We start from the raw sequence: 21153 nt of genomic DNA on the forward strand, positions 1-21153 counted from the left end.
CCTACAGCTCTCTCCTTCAGCCACAGCTCTCTCCTTCAACCACAGCTCCCTCATTTACCCACAGCTCCCTCATTCACCCACAGCTCCCTCCTTCACCGAGAACTCTCTCAATCACCCACAGCTCCTTCCTTCACCCACAGCTCTCTCCATCACCCACAGCTCCTTACTTCACCCTCAGCTACCTCCTTCACCCACGGCTCCCTACTTCACCCACAGCTCTCTCCATCATCAACGGCTACCTCCTTCAACCACAGCTCCCTCCTTCACCCACAGCTCCCTCATTCACCCACAGCTCCCTCATTCACCCACAGCTCTCTCCTTTACGCACAGCTCTCTCCTTCATCCACAGCTCTCTCCTTCATACACAGCTCTCTTCATCATCCACAGCTCTCTCCATCACCCACAGCTCATTTATTCACCCACAGCTCCCTCCTTCACCCACAGCTCCCTCCTTCACCCACAGCTCTCTCTATCAACCACAGCTCCTTCCTTCACCCAATGCTCTCTCCTTCACCCACAGCTCTCTCCTTCATTCACAGCTCCCTCCTTCACCCACAGCTCTCTCCTTCATCAACAGCTCCCTCCTTCACCCACAGCTCCGTCATTCACCCACAGCTCTCTCCTTCATAAACAGCTCCCTCCTTCATTCACAGCTCTCTCCTTCACCCACAGCTCTTTGGTTCACCCACAGCTCTCTCCTTCACCCTCAGCTCTCTCCTTCACCCACAGCTCCCTTCTTCACCCACAGCTCTCTCCATCACCCACAGCTCCCTTCTTCACCCACAGCTCCTTCATCAATAGCTCACTCCTTCACCCACAGCTCCCTCATTCACCCACAGCTCTCTCCTTCATCAACAGTTCCCTTCTTCACCCACAGCTCCCTCATTAACCTACAGCTCTCTCCTTCAGCCACAGCTCTCTCCTTCAACCACAGCTCCCTCATTTACCCACAGCTCCCTCATTCACCCACAGCTCCCTCCTTCACCGAGAACTCTCTCAATCACCCACAGCTCCTTCCTTCACCCACAGCTCTCTCCATCACCCACAGCTCCTTACTTCACCCTCAGCTACCTCCTTCACCCACGGCTCCCTACTTCACCCACAGCTCTCTCCATCATCAACGGCTACCTCCTTCAACCACAGCTCCCTCCTTCACCCACAGCTCTCTCCTTCACCCACAGCGCCCTCCTTCACCCACAGCTCCCTCATTCACCCACAGCTCCCTCATTCACCCACAGCTCTCTCCTTTACGCACAGCTCTCTTCTTCATCCACAGCTCTCTCCTTCATACACAGCTCTCTTCATCATCCACAGCTCTCTCCATCACCCACAGCTCATTTATTCACCCACAGCTCTCTCCTTCACCCACAGCTCCCTCCTTCACTCACAGTTCCCTGCTTCACCCACAGCTCCCTCATTCACCCACAGCTCTCTCCTTCACCCACAGCTCTCTCCTTCACCCACAGCTCTATTCTTCACCCACAGCTCTCTCCTTCATCCACAGCTCTCTTCGTCATCCACAGCTCTCTCCATCACCCACAGCTCTTTTTCTCACCCACAGCTGCCTCCTTCACCCACAGCTCCCTCCTTCACCCACAGCTCTCTCTATCAACCACAGCTCCTTCCTTCACCCAAAGCTCTCTCCTTCACCCACAGGTCTCTCCTTCATTCACAGCTCTCTTCTTCACCCACAGCTCTTTCCTTCATCCACAGCTCTCTCCTTCACCCACAGCTCCCTCCTTCACCCACAGCACCCTCCTTCACCCACAGCTCCCTCATTCACCCACAGCTCTTTCCTTCATTCACAGCTCCCTCCTTCACCCACAGCTCTCTCCTTCATCAACAGCTCCCTCCTTCACCCACAGCTCCGTCATTCACCCACAGCTCTCTCCTTCATAAACAGCTCCCTCCTTCATTCACAGCTCTCTCCTTCACCCACAGCTCTATTGGTTCACCCACAGCTCTCTCCTTCACCCTCAGCTCTCTCCTTCACCCACAGCTCCCTTCTTCACCCACAGCTCTCTCCATCACCCACAGCTCCCTTCTTCACCCACAGCTCCTTCATCAATAGCTCACTCCTTCACCCACAGCTCCCTCATTCACCCACAGCTCTCTCCTTCATCAACAGTTCCCTTCTTCACCCACAACTCCCTCATTAACCTACAGCTCTCTCCTTCAGCCACAGCTCTCTCCTTCAACCACAGCTCCCTCATTTACCCACAGCTCCCTCATTCACCCACAGCTCCCTCCTTCACCGAGAACTCTCTCAATCACCCACAGCTCCTTCCTTCACCCACAGCTCTCTCCATCACCCACAGCTCCTTACTTCACCCTCAGCTACCTCCTTCACCCACGGCTCCCTACTTCACCCACAGCTCTCTCCATCATCAACGGCTACCTCCTTCAACCACAGCTCCCTCCTTCACCCACAGCTCTCTCCTTCACCCACAGCGCCCTCCTTCACCCACAGCTCCCTCATTCACCCACAGCTCCCTCATTCACCCACAGCTCTCTCCTTTACGCACAGCTCTCTCCTTCATCCACAGCTCTCTCCTTCATACACAGCTCTCTTCATCATCCACAGCTCTCTCCATCACCCACAGCTCATTTATTCACCCACAGTTCCCTCCTTCACCCACAGCTCCCTCCTTCACCCACAGCTCTCTCTATCAACCACAGCTCCTTCCTTCACCCAATGCTCTCTCCTTCACCCACAGCTCTCTCCTTCATTCACAGCTCCCTCCTTCACCCACAGCTCTCTCCTTCATCAACAGCTCCCTCCTTCACCCACAGCTCCGTCATTCACCCACAGCTCTCTCCTTCATAAACAGCTCCCTCCTTCATTCACAGCTCTCTCCTTCACCCACAGCTCTTTGGTTCACCCACAGCTCTCTCCTTCACCCTCAGCTCTCTCCTTCACCCACAGCTCCCTTCTTCACCCACAGCTCTCTCCATCACCCACAGCTCCCTTCTTCACCCACAGCTCCTTCATCAATAGCTCACTCCTTCACCCACAGCTCCCTCATTCACCCACAGCTCTCTCCTTCATCAACAGTTCCCTTCTTCACCCACAACTCCCTCATTAACCTACAGCTCTCTCCTTCAGCCACAGCTCTCTCCTTCAACCACAGCTCCCTCATTTACCCACAGCTCCCTCATTCACCCACAGCTCCCTCCTTCACCGAGAACTCTCTCAATCACCCACAGCTCCTTCCTTCACCCACAGCTCTCTCCATCACCCACAGCTCCTTACTTCACCCTCAGCTACCTCCTTCACCCACGGCTCCCTACTTCACCCACAGCTCTCTCCATCATCAACGGCTACCTCCTTCAACCACAGCTCCCTCCTTCACCCACAGCTCTCTCCTTCACCCACAGCGCCCTCCTTCACCCACAGCTCCCTCATTCACCCACAGCTCCCTCATTCACCCACAGCTCTCTCCTTTACGCACAGCTCTCTCCTTCATCCACAGCTCTCTCCTTCATACACAGCTCTCTTCATCATCCACAGCTCTCTCCATCACCCACAGCTCATTTATTCACCCACAGCTCCCTCCTTCACCCACAGCTCCCTCCTTCACCCACAGCTCTCTCTATCAACCACAGCTCCTTCCTTCACCCAATGCTCTCTCCTTCACCCACAGCTCTCTCCTTCATTCACAGCTCCCTCCTTCACCCACAGCTCTCTCCTTCATCAACAGCTCCCTCCTTCACCCACAGCTCCCTCATTCACCCACAGCTCTCTCCTTCATAAACAGCTCGCTCCTTCATTCACAGCTGTCTCCTTCACCCACAGCTCTCTCGTTTACCCAGAGCTCTCGCCTTCACCCTCAGCTCTCTCCTTCACCCACAGCTCCCTTCTTCACCCACAGCTCTCTCCATCACCCACAGCTCCCTTCTTCACCCACTGCTCCTTCATCAATAGCTCCCTCCTTCACCCACAGCTCCCTCATTCACCCACAGCTCTCTCCTTCATCAACAGTTCCCTTCTTCACCCACAACTCCCTCATTAACCCACAGCTCTCTCCTTCAGCCACAGCTCTCTCCTTCAACCACAGCTCCCTCATTCACCCACAGCTCCCTCATTCACCCACAGCTCCTTCCTTCACCCAGAACTCTCTCAATCACCCACAGCTCTCACCTTCATCCACAGCTCCCTCCTTCACCCACAGCTCTTTCCTTCACCCACAGCGCCCTCCTTCACCCACAGCTCCCTCATTCACCCACAGCTCTCTCCTTCACCCACAGCTCCCTCATTCACCCACAGCTCTCTCCTTCATAAACAGCTCCCTCCTTCATTCACAGCTCTCTCCTTCACCCACAGCTCTCTCCTTCACCCACAGCTCCCTTCTTCACCCACAGCTCTCTCCATCACCCACAGCTCCTTCCTTCACCCACCGCTCTCTCCATCACCCAAAGCTCTCTCCTTCACCCACAGCTCTCTCCTTCATCCACAGCTCCCTCCTTCATCCACAGCTCCCTCTTTCACCCACAGCTCCCTTCTTCATCCACTGCTCTCTCCTTCACCCACAGCTCTCTCCTTCATCCACAGCTCTCTTCTTCACCCACAGCTCTCTCCTTCATCCACAGCTCCCTCCTTCACCCACAACCTCTCTCCTTCACCCACAGCTCCCTTCTTCATCCACTGCTCTCTCCTTCACACACAGCTCCCTCCTTTAAACACGTCTCTTTTCTGCCGAGTGTCGACCCGTCACGTCCGTTGATTGGCGGCAGGGAGCTCACCTTCCCGTTCATCACCTCCATCGCCTTGAGGGCTTCCTCCCGCTTGACGAAGTGGATGAAGGCGTAGTCCCGGATCTTTTTCACTCGCTCTACCGCTCCTGAGGAAGGCCGGTGTTGTTTTGTGTGTGTATGTATGTGTGTGTATATGTGTGTTTATGTGTGTGTGTATGTGTGTGTATATATGCGTGTGTATGTGTATGTACGTGTGTGTATGTGTGTGTATGTGTGTGTATGTGTGTGTATATATGCGTGTGTATGTACGTGTGTGTATGTGTGTGTATGTGTGTGTATGTGTATTTATGTGTGTGTGTGTATGTGTGTTGTGGGGGCGGTAGTGTAGCGGTTAGCGCGCTGCGCTATGAACCTGGCGACACGGGTTCAATTCCCGCTCACTTCCAACACCAGTGACGATTATCTGAACCGGTCCTGGGCCTCCCCTAGGTCGACTCAGCCTCAAATGAGTACCTGGTGCGGTGGATAGAACATTGCCACTGGGGAGACAAAGGCGGTCGGGCGTGGTGTTGTCCACCCACCCCCTCGTGTGCCGTTCCGGCCTTCATAGGTGCTAGCTAACAGCACTTGCCCCTACAGTCTATTAAGGCTATACGGGGGATATTTGTCTTTGTATGTGTGTGAGTGTGAAATAATTTGGGGAGCGGTAATGTAGCGGTTAGCGCTGCGCTATGAACCCAGCAACCCGAGTTCGATTCCTGCTCATGGCTAATACCAACGGTGATGATTATATGAACCAGTCCTGGGCCTCCCCTAGGTCGACTCAGCCTCAAATGAGAACCTGGTGTAGCGGTGGTGGTGGTGTAGTGGTGGTGTAGTAAACATCGCCGCTAGGGAGACAAAGGCGGCCGGGCGTGGTGCTGGCCACTCAACCCCTCGTGTGCCGTTCCGGCCGTCATAGGTGCTACTTGCTAAGCGCACTTGCCCCTACAGTCTGTTAAGGCTATACGGGACGCCTTTGTCTTTGCGTGTCTATGTGTGTATCTCTACTATCTCTATGAGTCTCTATGCATCTCTATGAGTCTCTATGTATCTCTATGTACCTCTATGTGTATCTATGTATCTCAATGAGTTTATACGTATCTCAATGAGTTACTACGTATCTCAATGAGTTTCTACGTATCTCTGTGTGTCTCTGTGTATCTCTGTGTGTCTCTGTGTATCCGTGTGTATCTGTATATCTCTGTGTATCTCTGTGTGGCTCTGTATCTCTGTGTATCTCTGTGTATCTCTCTGTGTCTCTGTGTGTTGCTGTGTATCTCTGTGTGTCTCTGTGTATCTCTGTGTGTCTCTCTGTGTCTCTGTGTATCTCTGTGTCTCTGTGTATCTCTGTGTCTCTGTGTGTCTTTGTGTGTCTCTCTGTATCTCTGTGTATCTCTGTGTATCTGTGTGTCTGTGTCTCTCCATATCTCTGTGTATCTCTGTGTATCTCTGTGTGTCTCTGTGTATCTCTGTGTATATCTGTGTCTCTCTATGTATCTCTGTGTATCTCTGTGTGTCTCTGTGTATCTCTGTGTATATCTGTGTATCTCTGTGTGTCTCTGTCTATCTCTGTGTCTCTGTGTATCTCTGTGTATATCTGTGTCTCTCTATGTATCTCTGTGTATCTCTGTGTGTCTCTGTGTATCTCTGTGTATATCTGTGTATATCTGTGTCTCTCTATGTATCTCTGTGTATCTCTGTGTATATCTGTGTCTCTCTATGTATCTCTGTGTATCTCTGTGTGTCTCTGTGTATCTCTGTGTATCTCTGTGTATCTCTGTGTGTCTCTGTGTATCTCTGTGTATATCTGCGTCTCTCTATGTATCTCTGTGTATCTCTGTGTGTCTCTGTGTATCTGTGTGTATCTCTGTGCATCTCTATGTATCTCTACGACACTAACCAGGCGTGATGCTGAACGACTGTAGGAGCGTCTCTTCCGTGGTGCCCAGCATGAGGTTTCTCACGTAGAGGATCTTGACGCTCGCCATCGTCTCAGCATCCACCTCCACCTCAGGCTCTGCCCAGTCCACCGCGATCGGGTGGCCCCACAGCTGGATACGACCTGGCACAGGTCCAGTGGTGGTGGAGTGGTTAGCGTGGTGGTGGTGGTGGGGGTGGTGGTGGTGGGGGTGGTGGACGTGGGGGTGGTGGTGGTGGTGGTGAGGGGGGTGGTGCCCTCCCTCATCACTCCCCTCCCACTCACCAACACCTCAACCCACCCACACACCCACCCTCCATAACACCACCCACCCACCACGACCCACCACCCAACCTCCTACACCTCCATTAAAACCCCCACCTCACCACCCACCACCACCTCCAATCACCCACCCACCTCCACCAACCCATGCCCCACTCCCTCCCCACTAACCCACCCACCCACACACTCACACACCATCCACCCACTCACTCACCCACCCACTCACCCACCCACTCACCCACACACCCACTCACCCACTCGCTCATGCACCCACTCACTCACACACTCACTCCCCCACTCACTCATCCAACCACTCATCCACCCACCCACCCACTCACCCAACCACTCACCCACCTACACATTCACCCACCCACTCATTCACCCACTCACCCACCCACCCATCCACTCACCCACCCATTCACCCACCCACTCATTCACCCACTCACCCACCCACCCATCCACTCACCCACCCACCCACTCACCCACCCACTCATTCACCCACTCACTCACCCACCCACTCATTCACCCACTCACCCACCCATCCACTCACCCACCCACTCACCCGCCCACTCATTCACCCAATCACCCACCCACTCACCCACCCACCCACTCACCCACCCACCCACTCACCTACCCACTTACTCATTCACCCACTCATCCACCCACCCACCCACCCACTCACCCACCCACTCATTCACCCACTCACCCACCAACCCATCCACTCACCCACCCATTCACCCACCCACTCATTCACCCACTCACCCGCCCACTTATTCACCCACTCACCCACCCACCCATCCACGCATCCACCCACCCACTTACCCACCCACTCATTCACCCACTCACCCACCCACTCATTCACCCACTCACCCACCCACCCATCCACTCACCCACCCACTCACCCACCCACTCATTCACCCACTCACCCACCCACCCACTCACCCACCCACCCACTCACCCACCCACTTACTCATTCACCCACTCACCCACCCACCCACTCACTCACCCACTCACTTATTCATCCACCCACTCATCCACCCAGCCACCCACCCACCCACTCACCCACTCACTCACTCATTCACCCACTCATCCACCCACCCACCCACCCACTCACCCACCCACTCATTCACCCACTCACCCACCCACCCATCCACTCACCCACCCACCCACTCACCCACCCACTCATTCACCCACTCACCCACCCACTCATTCACCCACTCACCCACTCACCCATCCACTCACCCACCCACCCACTCACCCACTCACCCATTCACCCACCCACTTACTCATTCACCCACTCACCCACCCACTCACTCACCCACTCACTTATTCATCCACCCACTCATCCACCCAGCCACCCACCCACCCACTCACCCACCCACTCATTCACCCACTCACCCACCCACCCATCCACTCACCCACCCATTCACCCACCCACTCATTCACCCACTCACCCAACCACTTATTCACCCACTCACCCACCCACCCATCCACTCACCCACCCACTCACCCACCCACTCATTCACCCACTCACCTACCCACTCATTCACCCACTCACCCACCCACCCATCCACTCACCTACCCACTCACCTGCCCACTCATTCACCCATTCACCCACCGACTCACCCACCCACCCACCGACTTACTCATTCACCCACTCACCCACCCACTCACTCACCCACTCACTCATTCATCCACCCACTCATCCACCCACCCACCCACCCACTCACCCACCCACTCATTCACCCACTCACCCACCAACCCATCCACACACCCACCCATTCACCCACCCACTCATTCACCCACTCACCCACCCACTTATTCACCCACTCACCCACCCACCCATCCACTCACCCACCCACCCACTCACCCACCCACTCATTCACCCACTCACCCGCCCACTAATTCACCCACTCACCCACTCACCCACTCACCCACTCACCCACCCACTTACTCATTCACCCACTTACTCTTTCATCCACTCACCCACCCACTCACTCACCCACTCACTCACTCATCCACCCACTCATCCACCGACCCACCCACTCACCCACCCACTCATTCACCCACTCACCCACCCATCCCCTCACCCACCTACTCACCCACCCACTCATTTACCCACTCACCCACTCACCCACCCACCCACCCACTCACCCACCCATTCACCCACTCATTCACCCACTCACCCACCCACTCACCCACTCACCCACCCACTTACTCATTCACCCACTTACGCATTCACACACTCACCCCACCCACCCACCTCCACCCACCAGGCAGGAGCTTCCTGCGTGCCATGGCCGCGTCGCGGTGACTCCGGTACTCCACGAAGGCGAAGCCGCGGTTCTTGGCCTTGTCGCTGGCGCTGGGGTAGACGATGACCGCTACCACCCCCTCGGTGACCTTGGCCACCTCCTGACGGATCTCCTCGCGACCTTTGCCCCGCGGGATGCCGCCCACAAAGAGGCGGCAGTTGTCCACGCTGGGACACACCCCTAGCAGGCGGCCCTTCCTGTGTGGGGGGTGTGGTGGGGGTGTGGGGGTGGTGGTAAAAAGGGGCATGGAGAGACTCAAAACTAAGACCCATAGACTCAACACTACCCATAGACTCAACACTGCCCATAGACTCAACACTCCCCATAGACTCAACACTACCCATAGACTCAACACTACCCATAGACTCAACACTACCCATAGACTCAACACTGCCCATAGACTCAACACTGCCCAGAGACTCAACACTGCCCATAGACTCAACACTACCATAGACTCAACACTGCCCATAGACTCAACAATGCCCATAGACTCATCACTGCCCATAGACTCAACACTGCCCATAGACTCAACACTGCCCATAGACTCAACACTGCCCTTAGACTCAACACTGCCCATAGACTCAACACTATCCATAGGCTCAACACTCCCCATAGACTCAACACTGCCCATAGACTCAACACTGCCCATAGACCCAACACTGGCCATAGACTCAACACTACCCATAGACTCAGCACTGCTACCCATAGATTCAACACTACCCATAGACTCAACACTACCCATAGACTCAACACTACCCATAGACTCAACACTACCCATAGACTCAACACTGCCCATAGACTCAACACTACCCATATAGACTCAACACTACCCATAGACTCAACACTACCCATAGACTCATTACTGCCCATAGACTCAACACTGCCCATAGACTCATCACTGCCCATAGACTCAACACTGCCCATAGACTCAACACTACCCATAGACTCAACACTACCCATAGACTAAACACTGCCCATAGACTCAACACTACCCATAGACTCAACACTACCCATAGACTCAACACTGCCCATAGACTCAACACTGCCCATAGACTCAACACTGCCCATAGACTCAACACTACCCATAGACTCAACACTGCCCATAGACTCAACACTGCCCATAGACTCAACACTACCCATAGACTCAACACTGCCCATAGACTCAACACTGCCCATAGACTCAACACTGCACATAGACTCAACACTGCCCATAGAATCAACACTGCCCATAGACTCAACACTACCCATAGGCTCAACACAACCCATAGACTAAACACTGCCCATAGACTCAACAATACCCATAGACTCAACACTACCCATAGACTCAACACTGCCCATAGACTCAACACCGCCCATAGACTCAACACTACCCACAGACTCAACACTGCCCACAGACTCAACACTACCCATAGACTCAACACTGCCCATAGACTCCACACTGCCCATAGACTCAACACTGCCCATAGACTCAACACTGCCCACAGACTCAACACTGCCCATAGACTCAACACTAACCATAGACTGAACACTGCCCATATACCCAACATTACTACCCACAGCCTCTGCAGTGACCTCTACCCTGAAGTGACAAAAAAAACAACCACCATTCGCCACTAAGTGGCGGTGACGTTACCACGACGCTTGTGCCAGGCGATGTGCACCTTGAGGCCACGTGAAGTGTCGAACGCCCGCTGGCAGGAGGTCACGGGGCAGAACCCAGGTGCCACGGGTTGACTGAGACGACTGAGATGACTGACTGAGGCACCAACTGTGCCCCCTACTGTGCCAACTTACTGTGCTTTAGCCACCCGGCGCTCCGCTCATTGTTGTGAGCGTCGCTCCTCCGCCCTCCGTTGTTGTTGGAGGACGACTGCCTCCAACTGTCCAGTAGCGTCCTTCACGAGCCTCCTCCACAGAGGCCGATCTTGACGCCGCTGGTACCAGTCATCAGCAAGTCCACTCAAATCCACGTCCTCCCGTACCACATCACTCCATCTCTTCTCTAGCCCGTGCCGCGCCCGTTTAGCCCCCTCGATCCGGCCAAACAAAAGCTGTTTCGGCATGCGGTGGCTGGGCATGCGGGCTACTTGACCCAGCCAATATAGCCTTGCCCGCCGGAGGAGCTCACCGATGGGACTTTTGTCCACATCGATTTAAAGCTTTCGTGACTGCAATGATTCATCTTCTTTGGTTCTTTCGGTAAAGTCACGTAGAATGAGAATAAAATAATAAATTGATAAAATAACAGCGCTGTCCTACCAGACAGTCTCGTGCCTTCACCTGATGAAGGCCGCTTGTGTTGTGGCCGAAACGTCGTGAGAATATTGTGTTATTTTATTTTATCAATTTATTATTTTATTCTCATTCTACGTGACTTTACCGAAAGAACCAAAGAAGATTTGTGCACATCTTTAAAGGATTTGTAAGCTCCTCACCAATCCAGCCTAGTTAAACCCAGGATGGATCATAGGCAGGCTAGCCTAAATGTTTCTAACTGGCGAAGGTGTTCCATTACGGGAGTCCACATTTCGCAAGCATAGAGAAGGGAGGGAATGACCGTGGCTGAGAAGACCTGAAGCTTCCTGTGGAGTGATAGACCAGGTAGCTTCTACACAGCGTTACGCAACCAATGAAAATATATTGCCGCTCATCTGATTCGGAGTGAGACCTCTGCTGTAAAATTGGAGCCGGTCATAAGCACACTGCCCAGGTATGGGAAACTCTCCACTCTCTCCACAACTGCCCCATCACCGATTTGGAGTTGTGTGGGTGGAGCTTCCGATGGTACAATATACCTAGGCAGGTGCTTAGTTTTGGTGGGGCTAATGGTAAGGCCCCATCTCTTATTGGCACGCTTCAGTCTCATCAGCAGCATCTCCAACTCCTGCTCTGAATGAGCAGCAATTACAAAATCATCGGCATACATTAAGTGGTTGACCAATAGGGAGCTATCCCTTGACGGCACCCGGGAATCGATCAGCCTTCCATTATATCTGTACCAAATGGAAATTCCTCCGGTACAGCTATTGAAGGTTTCACAAACTATGTGGTCAAAATAGATGTTAAATAATGTGGGAGCCAGAGGATATCCCTGTCGCACCCCAAGGTGTAAAGGGAATGGCTTTTACTTCCGGCCACGTAGTTTTACCCGGGCCCACTCACCATCATGAAGGTCCGTAATGATCGTGAGCAGAGGGTCAGGGACTCCAAAAGCACGAAGAACAACCCATAGCCCAGGCCTACTGATGGTATCATAGGCCTTGACCAGGTCAATAAAGTAGAGATGTAGGTCTTGTTGGAATTCCCTACACCTCTGCAGTAGCAGACGGACAGAAAATATGGCATCTGTGCAGGACCGAACTTTCCTGAAACCACATTGAGGCTCCGCATCCTCTCCTCAGCTTGCCTAGCAAGGCGATGTTGAATAATCGTTGCCAGGACCTATCCCGGCACACTGAGGAGTGAGATGCCTCTGTAGTTGTTCCAGTCTTGGGGTCCCCCTTCTTAAAGAGGGGGACCATCTGGGCATACTTCCAATCATGCGGATCCCGTCCAGTGGTTCAGACTGTTGTTTTGATGTCATGTCGGGCAGTCTGTGCACAAACGCCACCCTCCCTCAGCATTTCGCTTGGGAGATCATCTCTGCCCTTCCTGGTCTCAGACTCTGGATCGCCTTTAGTACTTCCTCAACAGATGGCACCTCAGCTAGCCACTCACAGGGGGTGACTTCCTACAATATTTAAGGCACCACAGCCTCAGCAGGGTCATCCTCACTTTGTGCCACGATGTTTTCCTGGCTGAGGGATTTTCCCTCCCCCAGGACCTCACAAAAATGCTCAGCAAATCTGCAAACCTGTTCCTGGGGGTTGGAGATTGGATCACCGTTATTCCCCTAATCATGGTAATAGGTGTGGCGCTGCAGGTTACTTTTTTGATGGAGTTAAATAGAGTTTGTTATTGCGGGCCATTGAGGCAGACTCCATTTACACAGCAACCCGCGACCACCACCCATCCTTGCAGCACCTCACGGCTCTCCGCTCCTCCGAGCGAAGGCTGCGGTAAGCCTCGTCATTCTCCGACGTGGGATGCTGTAGACGATTAGAGTGGGCCTGTCGCTTTTTCTCAACTATACTGAACACCTCCTCTGTCAGCCAGGGTCTCTGGGGAGGTCTGGAATGCTTACCCAAAGCAGCCATTACAGCTGCATGAGCCACAGTCCTAAACCTCGCCCATTTACCCTCGACATCTGGAGGAGTGGGGGACGATGCCAACCCCAGCCGCAAGCGATGATGAAATTATCACTTGCAACTTTCAGCAGCTAGCTGAGACCAGGCCACCTTAGGTTGGAATGGGGTCCTGGGTGTACACCCACCGCCGGAGTGGAAGAATGGCAGGCGCATCTTATAGATGACAAGTCGATGGTCAGAGGGCAGATCAGCTCCACGGTAGGTCCTGGTGTCAAGGACATGGGCTCGCATCCGCTGGTCCGTCACTATGTAGTCCAGCAGATGTTCTTGCTTGGACCCGGCATGCATCCATGATGTTGTGTGGATGCGCGGATGCCGGAACAGCGTGTTGGTAATTACAAGCCCATGGGCTGCACACACACAGACACACACACAGACACACACACAGACACATCCAACCTGATCTCGTAGTTGTTTAGCTGTCGGATGGCTTCCTGTGCCTCCTGCCTGCTGGTGAACGTGACGAAGGCGAAGCCGCGGTTGTCTCCGTTGAAGTTCATCATCATCCGCATCTCGTAAATCGTTCCTATCTGCGACGGGACACACAGACAAAGGTCACCCACCCCCACACACAGACAAAGGTCACCCACCCCCACACACACAGACAAAGGTCACCCCCACATACACACAGACAAAGGTCACCCCCACACACACAGACAAAGGTCACCCCCCCCCAAACACACAGACAAAGGTCACCCACCCCCACACACACAGACACAGGTCACCCCCACACACACACAGACAAAGGTCACCCTCACACACACAGACAAAGGTCACCCACCCCCACACACACAGACAAAGGTCACCCCCCCACACACACAGACAAAGGTCACCCCCCCCCCCCCCCGTCAACACCCTCCTTGTAGCCTCGAACATCACAACCCAAACTCCCCGCCGCCCTCATCTTTGTGACGTCACACCCACCCCATTGTGACGTCACCTCTCCCCCATTGTGACGTCACACCACCCCATTGTGACGTCACCCCTCCCCCCCCCCCCCCCATTGTGACGTCACCTTCTGGCACACCGGCACGAGTTCGTCCTCGAAGAGGTCCCGAGGCAGCTTCCCCAGGAAGACTTCGCAGCCTCGCTGCGGGGGGGGGCCCTCCCAGCCCGGTGGGGGGCCCCCAAATTTGCGCTGTCCATTCTCCTGGGGGGGGGGGAGGAGTAGTGGCAATACAAATAAACTGCCACTACACTATACACTACACTACACTATACACTACACTATACACTACACAATAACTACACTATACACTACACCATACACTACAGTTTACACTACACTACTATACACTACACTATACTATACACTACACTATACTACCATACACTACTATACTACTATACTACACTATACTATACACTACACTATACTATACACTATACACTACACTATACGACTATACACTACTATACACTACACTATACACTACACTACACTATACACTACACTATACACTACACTACTCGACACTAATTCTAGATTTGAAGCTTTCGTGACTGCAAGGATCCATACTCTTTGGTTCTATTCGGTAAAGTCACGTAAGTAAAAAATAAAACAACAAAAATCACGACGTTTCGGCCACAACACAAGTGGCCTTCATCAGGTGAAGGGACCAGACTGTCTAGAGGACAGCGCTGGAGTGAACACAGCCAAGCTCAGACCGCGACCTTTAAGCTGTGTGAGAGGAATTAAGGTGCCTTGACAAAGGAATTAGCATAAAAAATAGCATTTAATTGGCGGACTTAGCATGATGAGCGGTTTAGAGGGGGTGAACATGTGCAGGTTGGCGAGGGGGGGAGGGGGAGTTTATATATTGATGGTGTGAAAAGGGAATTTTAAGAGCTGCGAAAGTTTGGGGTACCACTACTTGAAAACATATACTCTACCATTGAAAATTAGTTTAATGTTTGGTTCGATTTAGAACATCTTTCCAATGGTTGCTTAATTTGATGGTTTCAAATTAAGCAACCATTGGAAAGATGTTCTGAATCAAACCAAACATTAAACTAATTTTCAATGGTACAGTATATTTTTTCAAGTTGTGGTATCCCAAACTTTTGGAACTGCTTAAATTCCCTTTTCACACCATCAATATATAAACTCCCCCATCCCCTCCCCCCCTCGCCGACCTGCACTTGCTCCCCCCCTCTACACCGCTCATCATGCTAAGTCCGCCAATTAAATGCTAATTTTAAGTTAATTCCTTTGTCAAGGCGCTCTGTATCCTCTCACACAGCTTAAAGGTCGCGGTCTGAGCGTGGCTGTGTTCACTCCAGCGCTGTCCTCTAGACAGTCTGGTCCCTTCACCTGATGAAGGCCACTTGTGTTGTGGCCAAAACGTCGTGATTTTTGTTGTTTTATTTTTTACCTACGTGACTTTACCGAATAGAACCAATGAGAACTATAGACTACACTACACTATACACTACACTACTATACACTACACTATACACTACACTATACACTACACTACACTACTATACACTACACTATACACTACACTACTATACACTACAATACTATACACTACACTATATACTACTATACACTACACTAATATACACTACACTATACACTATACTATACACTACACTATTAAATACTACACTATACACTACAATACACTATACACTACACTACTATACCTGAACGATTGTCTTTCTTGATTTGAAGCTTTCGTGACTGCAGGAATCCAAACTTTTTTGTTCTTTCGGTAAATTCACGTAGTAGGCATAAAATAAAATAAATGACGACGTTTTGAGCGCAACGCAAGCGTCCATCATCAGGTGGGAAAGCGCGGCCTGCTGCTGAGGCAGACTGCGTTAAAAGTTTTGAAATGGGTGTAGCTCAAGGGTCATAAAGAAGTGGCCGAGGCTAGTGATGTTAATGTGAAAGTAAGCTAGGAGAGCGGCCTCTTCGACGAGGGAGTGCAACCCAACGGGTGCCATCCGAAGGGCCCGTGAGTATGAGAGTGTAATCCTATAGACAATGTGAGTATGAGAGTGTAATCCTATAGACAATGTGAGTATGAGAGTGTAATCCTATAGACAATGTGAGTATGAGTGTAGTCCTATAGACAATGTGAGTTTGACAGTGTAATCCTATAGACAATGTGAATATGAGTGTAATCCTACAGACAATGTGAGTATGAGAGTGTAATCCTATAGACAATGTGAGTATGAGAGTGTAATCCTATAGACAATGTGAATATGAGAGTGTAGTCCTATAGACAATGTGAGTTTGACAGTGTAATCCTATAGACAATGTGAGTATGAGTGTAATCCTACAGACAAAGTGAGTATGAGAGTGTAATCCTATAGACAATGTGAGTATGAAAGTGTAATCCTAAAGACAATGTGAGTATGAGTGTAATCTATAGACATGTGAGTATGAGTGTAATCTATAGACAATGTGAGTATGAGTGTAATCTTAAAGACAATGTGAGTATGAGAGTGTAATCCTACAGACAATGTGAGTATGAGAGTGTAATCTATAGACAATGTGAGCATGAGTGTAATCTATAGATAATGTGAGTATGAGAGTGTAATCCTATAGACAATGTGAGTATGAGAGTGTAATCCTATAGACAATGTGAGTATGAGAGTGTAATCCTATAGACAATGTGAGTATGCGAGTGTAATCCTACAGACAATGTGAGTATGAGAGTGTAATCTATAGACAATGCGAGCATGAGAGTATAATCCTATAGAAAATGTGAGTATGAGAGTGTAATCCTATAGACAATGTGAGTATGACAGTGTAATCCTATAGACAATGTGAGTATGAGAGTGTACTCCTACAGACAATGTGAGTATGAGAGTGTAATCCTATAGACAAAGTGAGTATGAGAGTGTAATCCTATAGACAATGTGATTATGAGAGTGTAATCCTAAAGACAATGTGAGTATGAGTGTAATCTATAGACATGTGAGTATGAGAGTAATCTATAGACAATGTGAGTATGAGAGTGTAATCCTATAGACAATGTGAGTATGAGTGTAATCCTATAGACAATGTGAGTATGAGTGTAATCTATAGACAAAGTGAGTATGAGTGTAATCTATAGACAATGTGAGTATGAGAGTGTAGTCATACAGACAATGTGAGTATGAGAGTGTAATCTTAAAGACAATGTGAGTGTTGTGGTATTAACTACGCGCTGTTGCGTAACCTGCATTGCCACCAGGGCAGTGCAGCATTACTCCTGGGTACAACGGTTGGGGTCAGTCGAGGTGAAACGGATCGTGGCCAGGGTTTGGTGCGAACCAATCAGACGGTTCCACGTGGGAATGTATGATTGGTTCTACCTGGCCACGAAGGGCTATAAGATGGGTGACCCAACGGACCTCGGGGAGTTCTCTCCCTGCACGAAGATAGAAGACTGGGCTGAAGCCTAGCTAGGATCCTGGACCAGCCTTTTAGCCCTTCTAAGGGCTAAGGCTCGGCATACCCAGTGGTCAGGACCCACCGGGCCAGCGGTGGGTCAGATAGCCTCCCCTAGGTCCTAGCCGGAGGACTAGGATAGCGGTAGACGTGTGAGTCCCGCCAAGTCCGGAGGTTGTACCTCCTTAGGTATCAAGGAGGTTAGCGGTAGACGTTTGAGTCCCGCCAGGTCCGGAGGCTGTACCTCTCTAGGGTATCGGGTGAGGGGACCGAATATCCCTCTGTGTGTGTTAAGCGTTGTATAAGGAAATAATACAATAAACAGAGTGTGCCTCCTAAAGAAGTCTGCTCGTCCTTACAACACTACAACTGGAGTAAGAAGTGGTTGGAAATGGAAACCAGAAGTTTAGCCCACGCGTGGAGCCAGAACGAAGATGTCTCACCTGCAAGCACCGCCAGCTCCGCTGAAAACGCTGACGCGTTGACGGCCGCCCAGCCACCGGTTGAGCAGTCGGTCGCTCCCCCTGCCATGGGGGACGGACTCAGGGCAGCACACGGCCGTCTCGCTCAACTCCTACACGCCGCGGCCTCCATTATCGAAGAGATCAACTTGGAGCTCGCGGGCAGGCTGAGTCAACCGCCGGCAGACGTTCCCGCCATCGGCCGGGGCAGACATTTTGATTTTCCCGCCGGGGAACCACGTGATCCCGCCGGAAGCGGAAGCCAGGGGCATCCTGGGAACGTGGGGGGCCAATCACAACCCGCAACGTCATCAGCACGCGACGCTGCGAATTCAAGTTCCTCAGTGGATGCCACGTCATCACTGTACCGACATGGTACAGTAGACTCTATCGGCCGGGAAATCGCCGATCTCCGGCTCGAGACGGTGCAAGCTGAGGGAGAGACGACGTCCGCCCTCCAACAACGCCTGCCCATCTTCCGAGAATTCACATCTGAATGGGGCGACTGGGCGGCGTTCCAGCGTCGCTTCCTGAGCCACCAAGAGATGGTGGGCTGGTCGGACGCACAGGCGCTCCGAGCGCTACCGGCCACTTTGGATGGCGACTCTTCAATCGGCCCTCCGATGGATGTCCGATGTCTACGGGCCTCCATCCGACGTCCGCAGCCGATTTTACGACAGGCGACGCCGCCCTAAAGAGTCTCCGTTGGCATTCCGGACCGCTCTACTGGCGATGGAAAGAGCGGGTTACCCTCGCATGGACGACGAGGCCATCGATGCCATCGTTCTCCAGTAGATGCTGGAGCTGGCGCGCGAGCTGCGCATCGTCATCCAAGCAGTGGACGACGACAGTATATGCTCGCTACGAGCCGCTCGGTGCATCCACGCACATCTGCTGCTCCACACGGAATCGACCATCGCCGCCTCGGCTTCGACGTCGGAGCCTGCCAGCAGGGACGCCGAGTTCTCCCCCGACCGGGCCTTCATGGCGACCAGGTCAACGGGCCGGCGATCGTCCGACCACGCTGGTCGCCGCAACGACCAGCAGCGGGGACGGCCTTCGACACGCGGCGACGTAACGGGCTTCAACTGTGGCCAACGAGGCCACATCTTCTCTGACTGCCGTGCGCCTCGACGACGCCCCTCCGCATCCCAGGGCCAGGACTACAGGACGTCCACGGTATCGCGGCAAAACCAGGCAAGTCGCGACGCCTCTCACGCTCGGCCCTCATTCACACCATACACACTGCAACGCACCATAAGAAGGGCTCGCGATTCGGTGTGTGATGGGGGGTATTCTGGCGTTTCTTCGCGGCCACTTGGACCTGGGCAGTGGTCTGAGTTGGCCCATAGGGTAGTCGCGGCGACGGGAGGTTCGTCCGTGGTTGTCGGATCAATCGAGGGTGTGGAATTTCGCGTGTTGGTCGATACTGGTGCGTCGGCTACGATCATTTCGGATTTGATTTACAATATACTGCCCGTACCATGCCGCCCCTTGAAACGGGTTTCTATCCCGTGTTTCGCCGCTAATGGCAGTTCTCTGGGCATTATTGGGCAAATTCGGGCGCAAATTTCGATTGGAGACATTAAATTGGCAGGGCCTATTTTGGTCTCTTCTTCCCTCGCCGTGCCGTGTTTGTTAGGCACTGATTTCCTCGCGAAAATGCCTATTAAGATCCTTGTAGATCAAGGCTGCATCGAACTCCTGTCGGGTCGACGGATGGCGTTCTTGCCCACACCCTCACATCCCCGCATGGCTAGTGCCTCGGTGCAGGCGTTTGTCGCGAGCACAGTCCGCATTCCGCCAGGGACACAAATGCTCGTGCCCTTGCAACTTAAAAAACCGCTAGCCCCGGAGGCCTCGGCACATGGCATTTTGCTGGGGCCTTCAAACGCAGCTGCTAAGGGGTTAGATTTGGTGGCTGCACAGACCCTCGTAGCAGCCGACAGGGAGCCGTTCTTGCAGGTTTTGAATGTCGGATTGTCCACAACCGTCATTCCGCAAGGAACTGTGCTCGCTCACGCGACCCCGGTGCCGTTGGGGACCGGAGTCGCGGGACACGTGCATGACACGCCGCAGGTCCCACCTCCTTCCGAATCGGATGAGAGATGGTTGTACGCGCTCTGCACAGACACGGGTGATCTGTCTCATTCGCAGCGAATTAAATTGCGCGCTCTTCTGCGAGAATTTTCCAATGTCTTCAGTAAATCTAAATTTGATATTGGCTGCACCAAGCTGCTGCGTCACCACATTGATACTGGTGACGCTGCCCCGATTTGACAAAACCCGTTTCGGCTTAGCCCGGCGGAGAAACAGCATGTTAAATCGGCTGTGGATGACATGCTGGAGGCCGATATAATTTCTCCCTCCACTAGTCCCTGGGGTGCTCCAATAGTGCTAGTCAAAAAGCACGATGGCAGTCTCCGTTTTTGCGTTAATTTTCGGCGCCTAAATAAAATCTCGGTAGCGAACGCCTACCCTCTCCCTCGTATGGACGAGTCATTGGATGCCCCTGGCAGGGGCGCACTATTTCTCCACCTTGGACCTTCTGTTGGGGTTTTGGCAACTCCCCCTCGACGAATCGTCAAAACCTAAGACAGCTTTTCGGACACCACAGGGCCTTTTCGAGTTTAATAGATTGCCCATGGGTCTCCACTCGGCCCCAGCGACGTTCCAGAGGCTCATGGAGCTGGTCCTCGCTGGGCTCCAGTAGGATTCATGTCTCATTTATCTTGACGACGTCATCGTCTTTAGCCGCACGTTCGGCGAACACATCGAACGGTTGCGTGCTGTCTTCTTGAAA

General features: G+C 52.5%; 1 protein-coding gene across 1 annotated transcript in view; it reads right to left on the minus strand.

Annotated features, from left to right (window-relative positions):
* A1CF (APOBEC1 complementation factor) overlaps nt 1-21153 on the minus strand; it is a 93160-nt gene that overhangs the window by 54944 nt on the left and 17063 nt on the right. Inside the window, exons 3-7 of the mRNA XM_076054864.1 lie at nt 14515-14649; nt 13899-14029; nt 9211-9449; nt 6638-6799; nt 4744-4841 (exon numbers count right to left, since the gene is read on the minus strand). Of these exons, the coding sequence (XP_075910979.1) occupies nt 4744-4841; nt 6638-6799; nt 9211-9449; nt 13899-14029; nt 14515-14649 (765 nt within the window). The remainder of the gene's footprint in view (nt 1-4743; nt 4842-6637; nt 6800-9210; nt 9450-13898; nt 14030-14514; nt 14650-21153) is intronic.

Source organism: Petromyzon marinus, chromosome 68 (assembly GCF_048934315.1).
Source record: "Petromyzon marinus isolate PM22_M1 ecotype Great Lakes invasive population chromosome 68, UKy_Petmar_22M1.pri1.0, whole genome shotgun sequence".
Taxonomy (NCBI): Eukaryota; Metazoa; Chordata; class Hyperoartia; order Petromyzontiformes; family Petromyzontidae; genus Petromyzon; species Petromyzon marinus.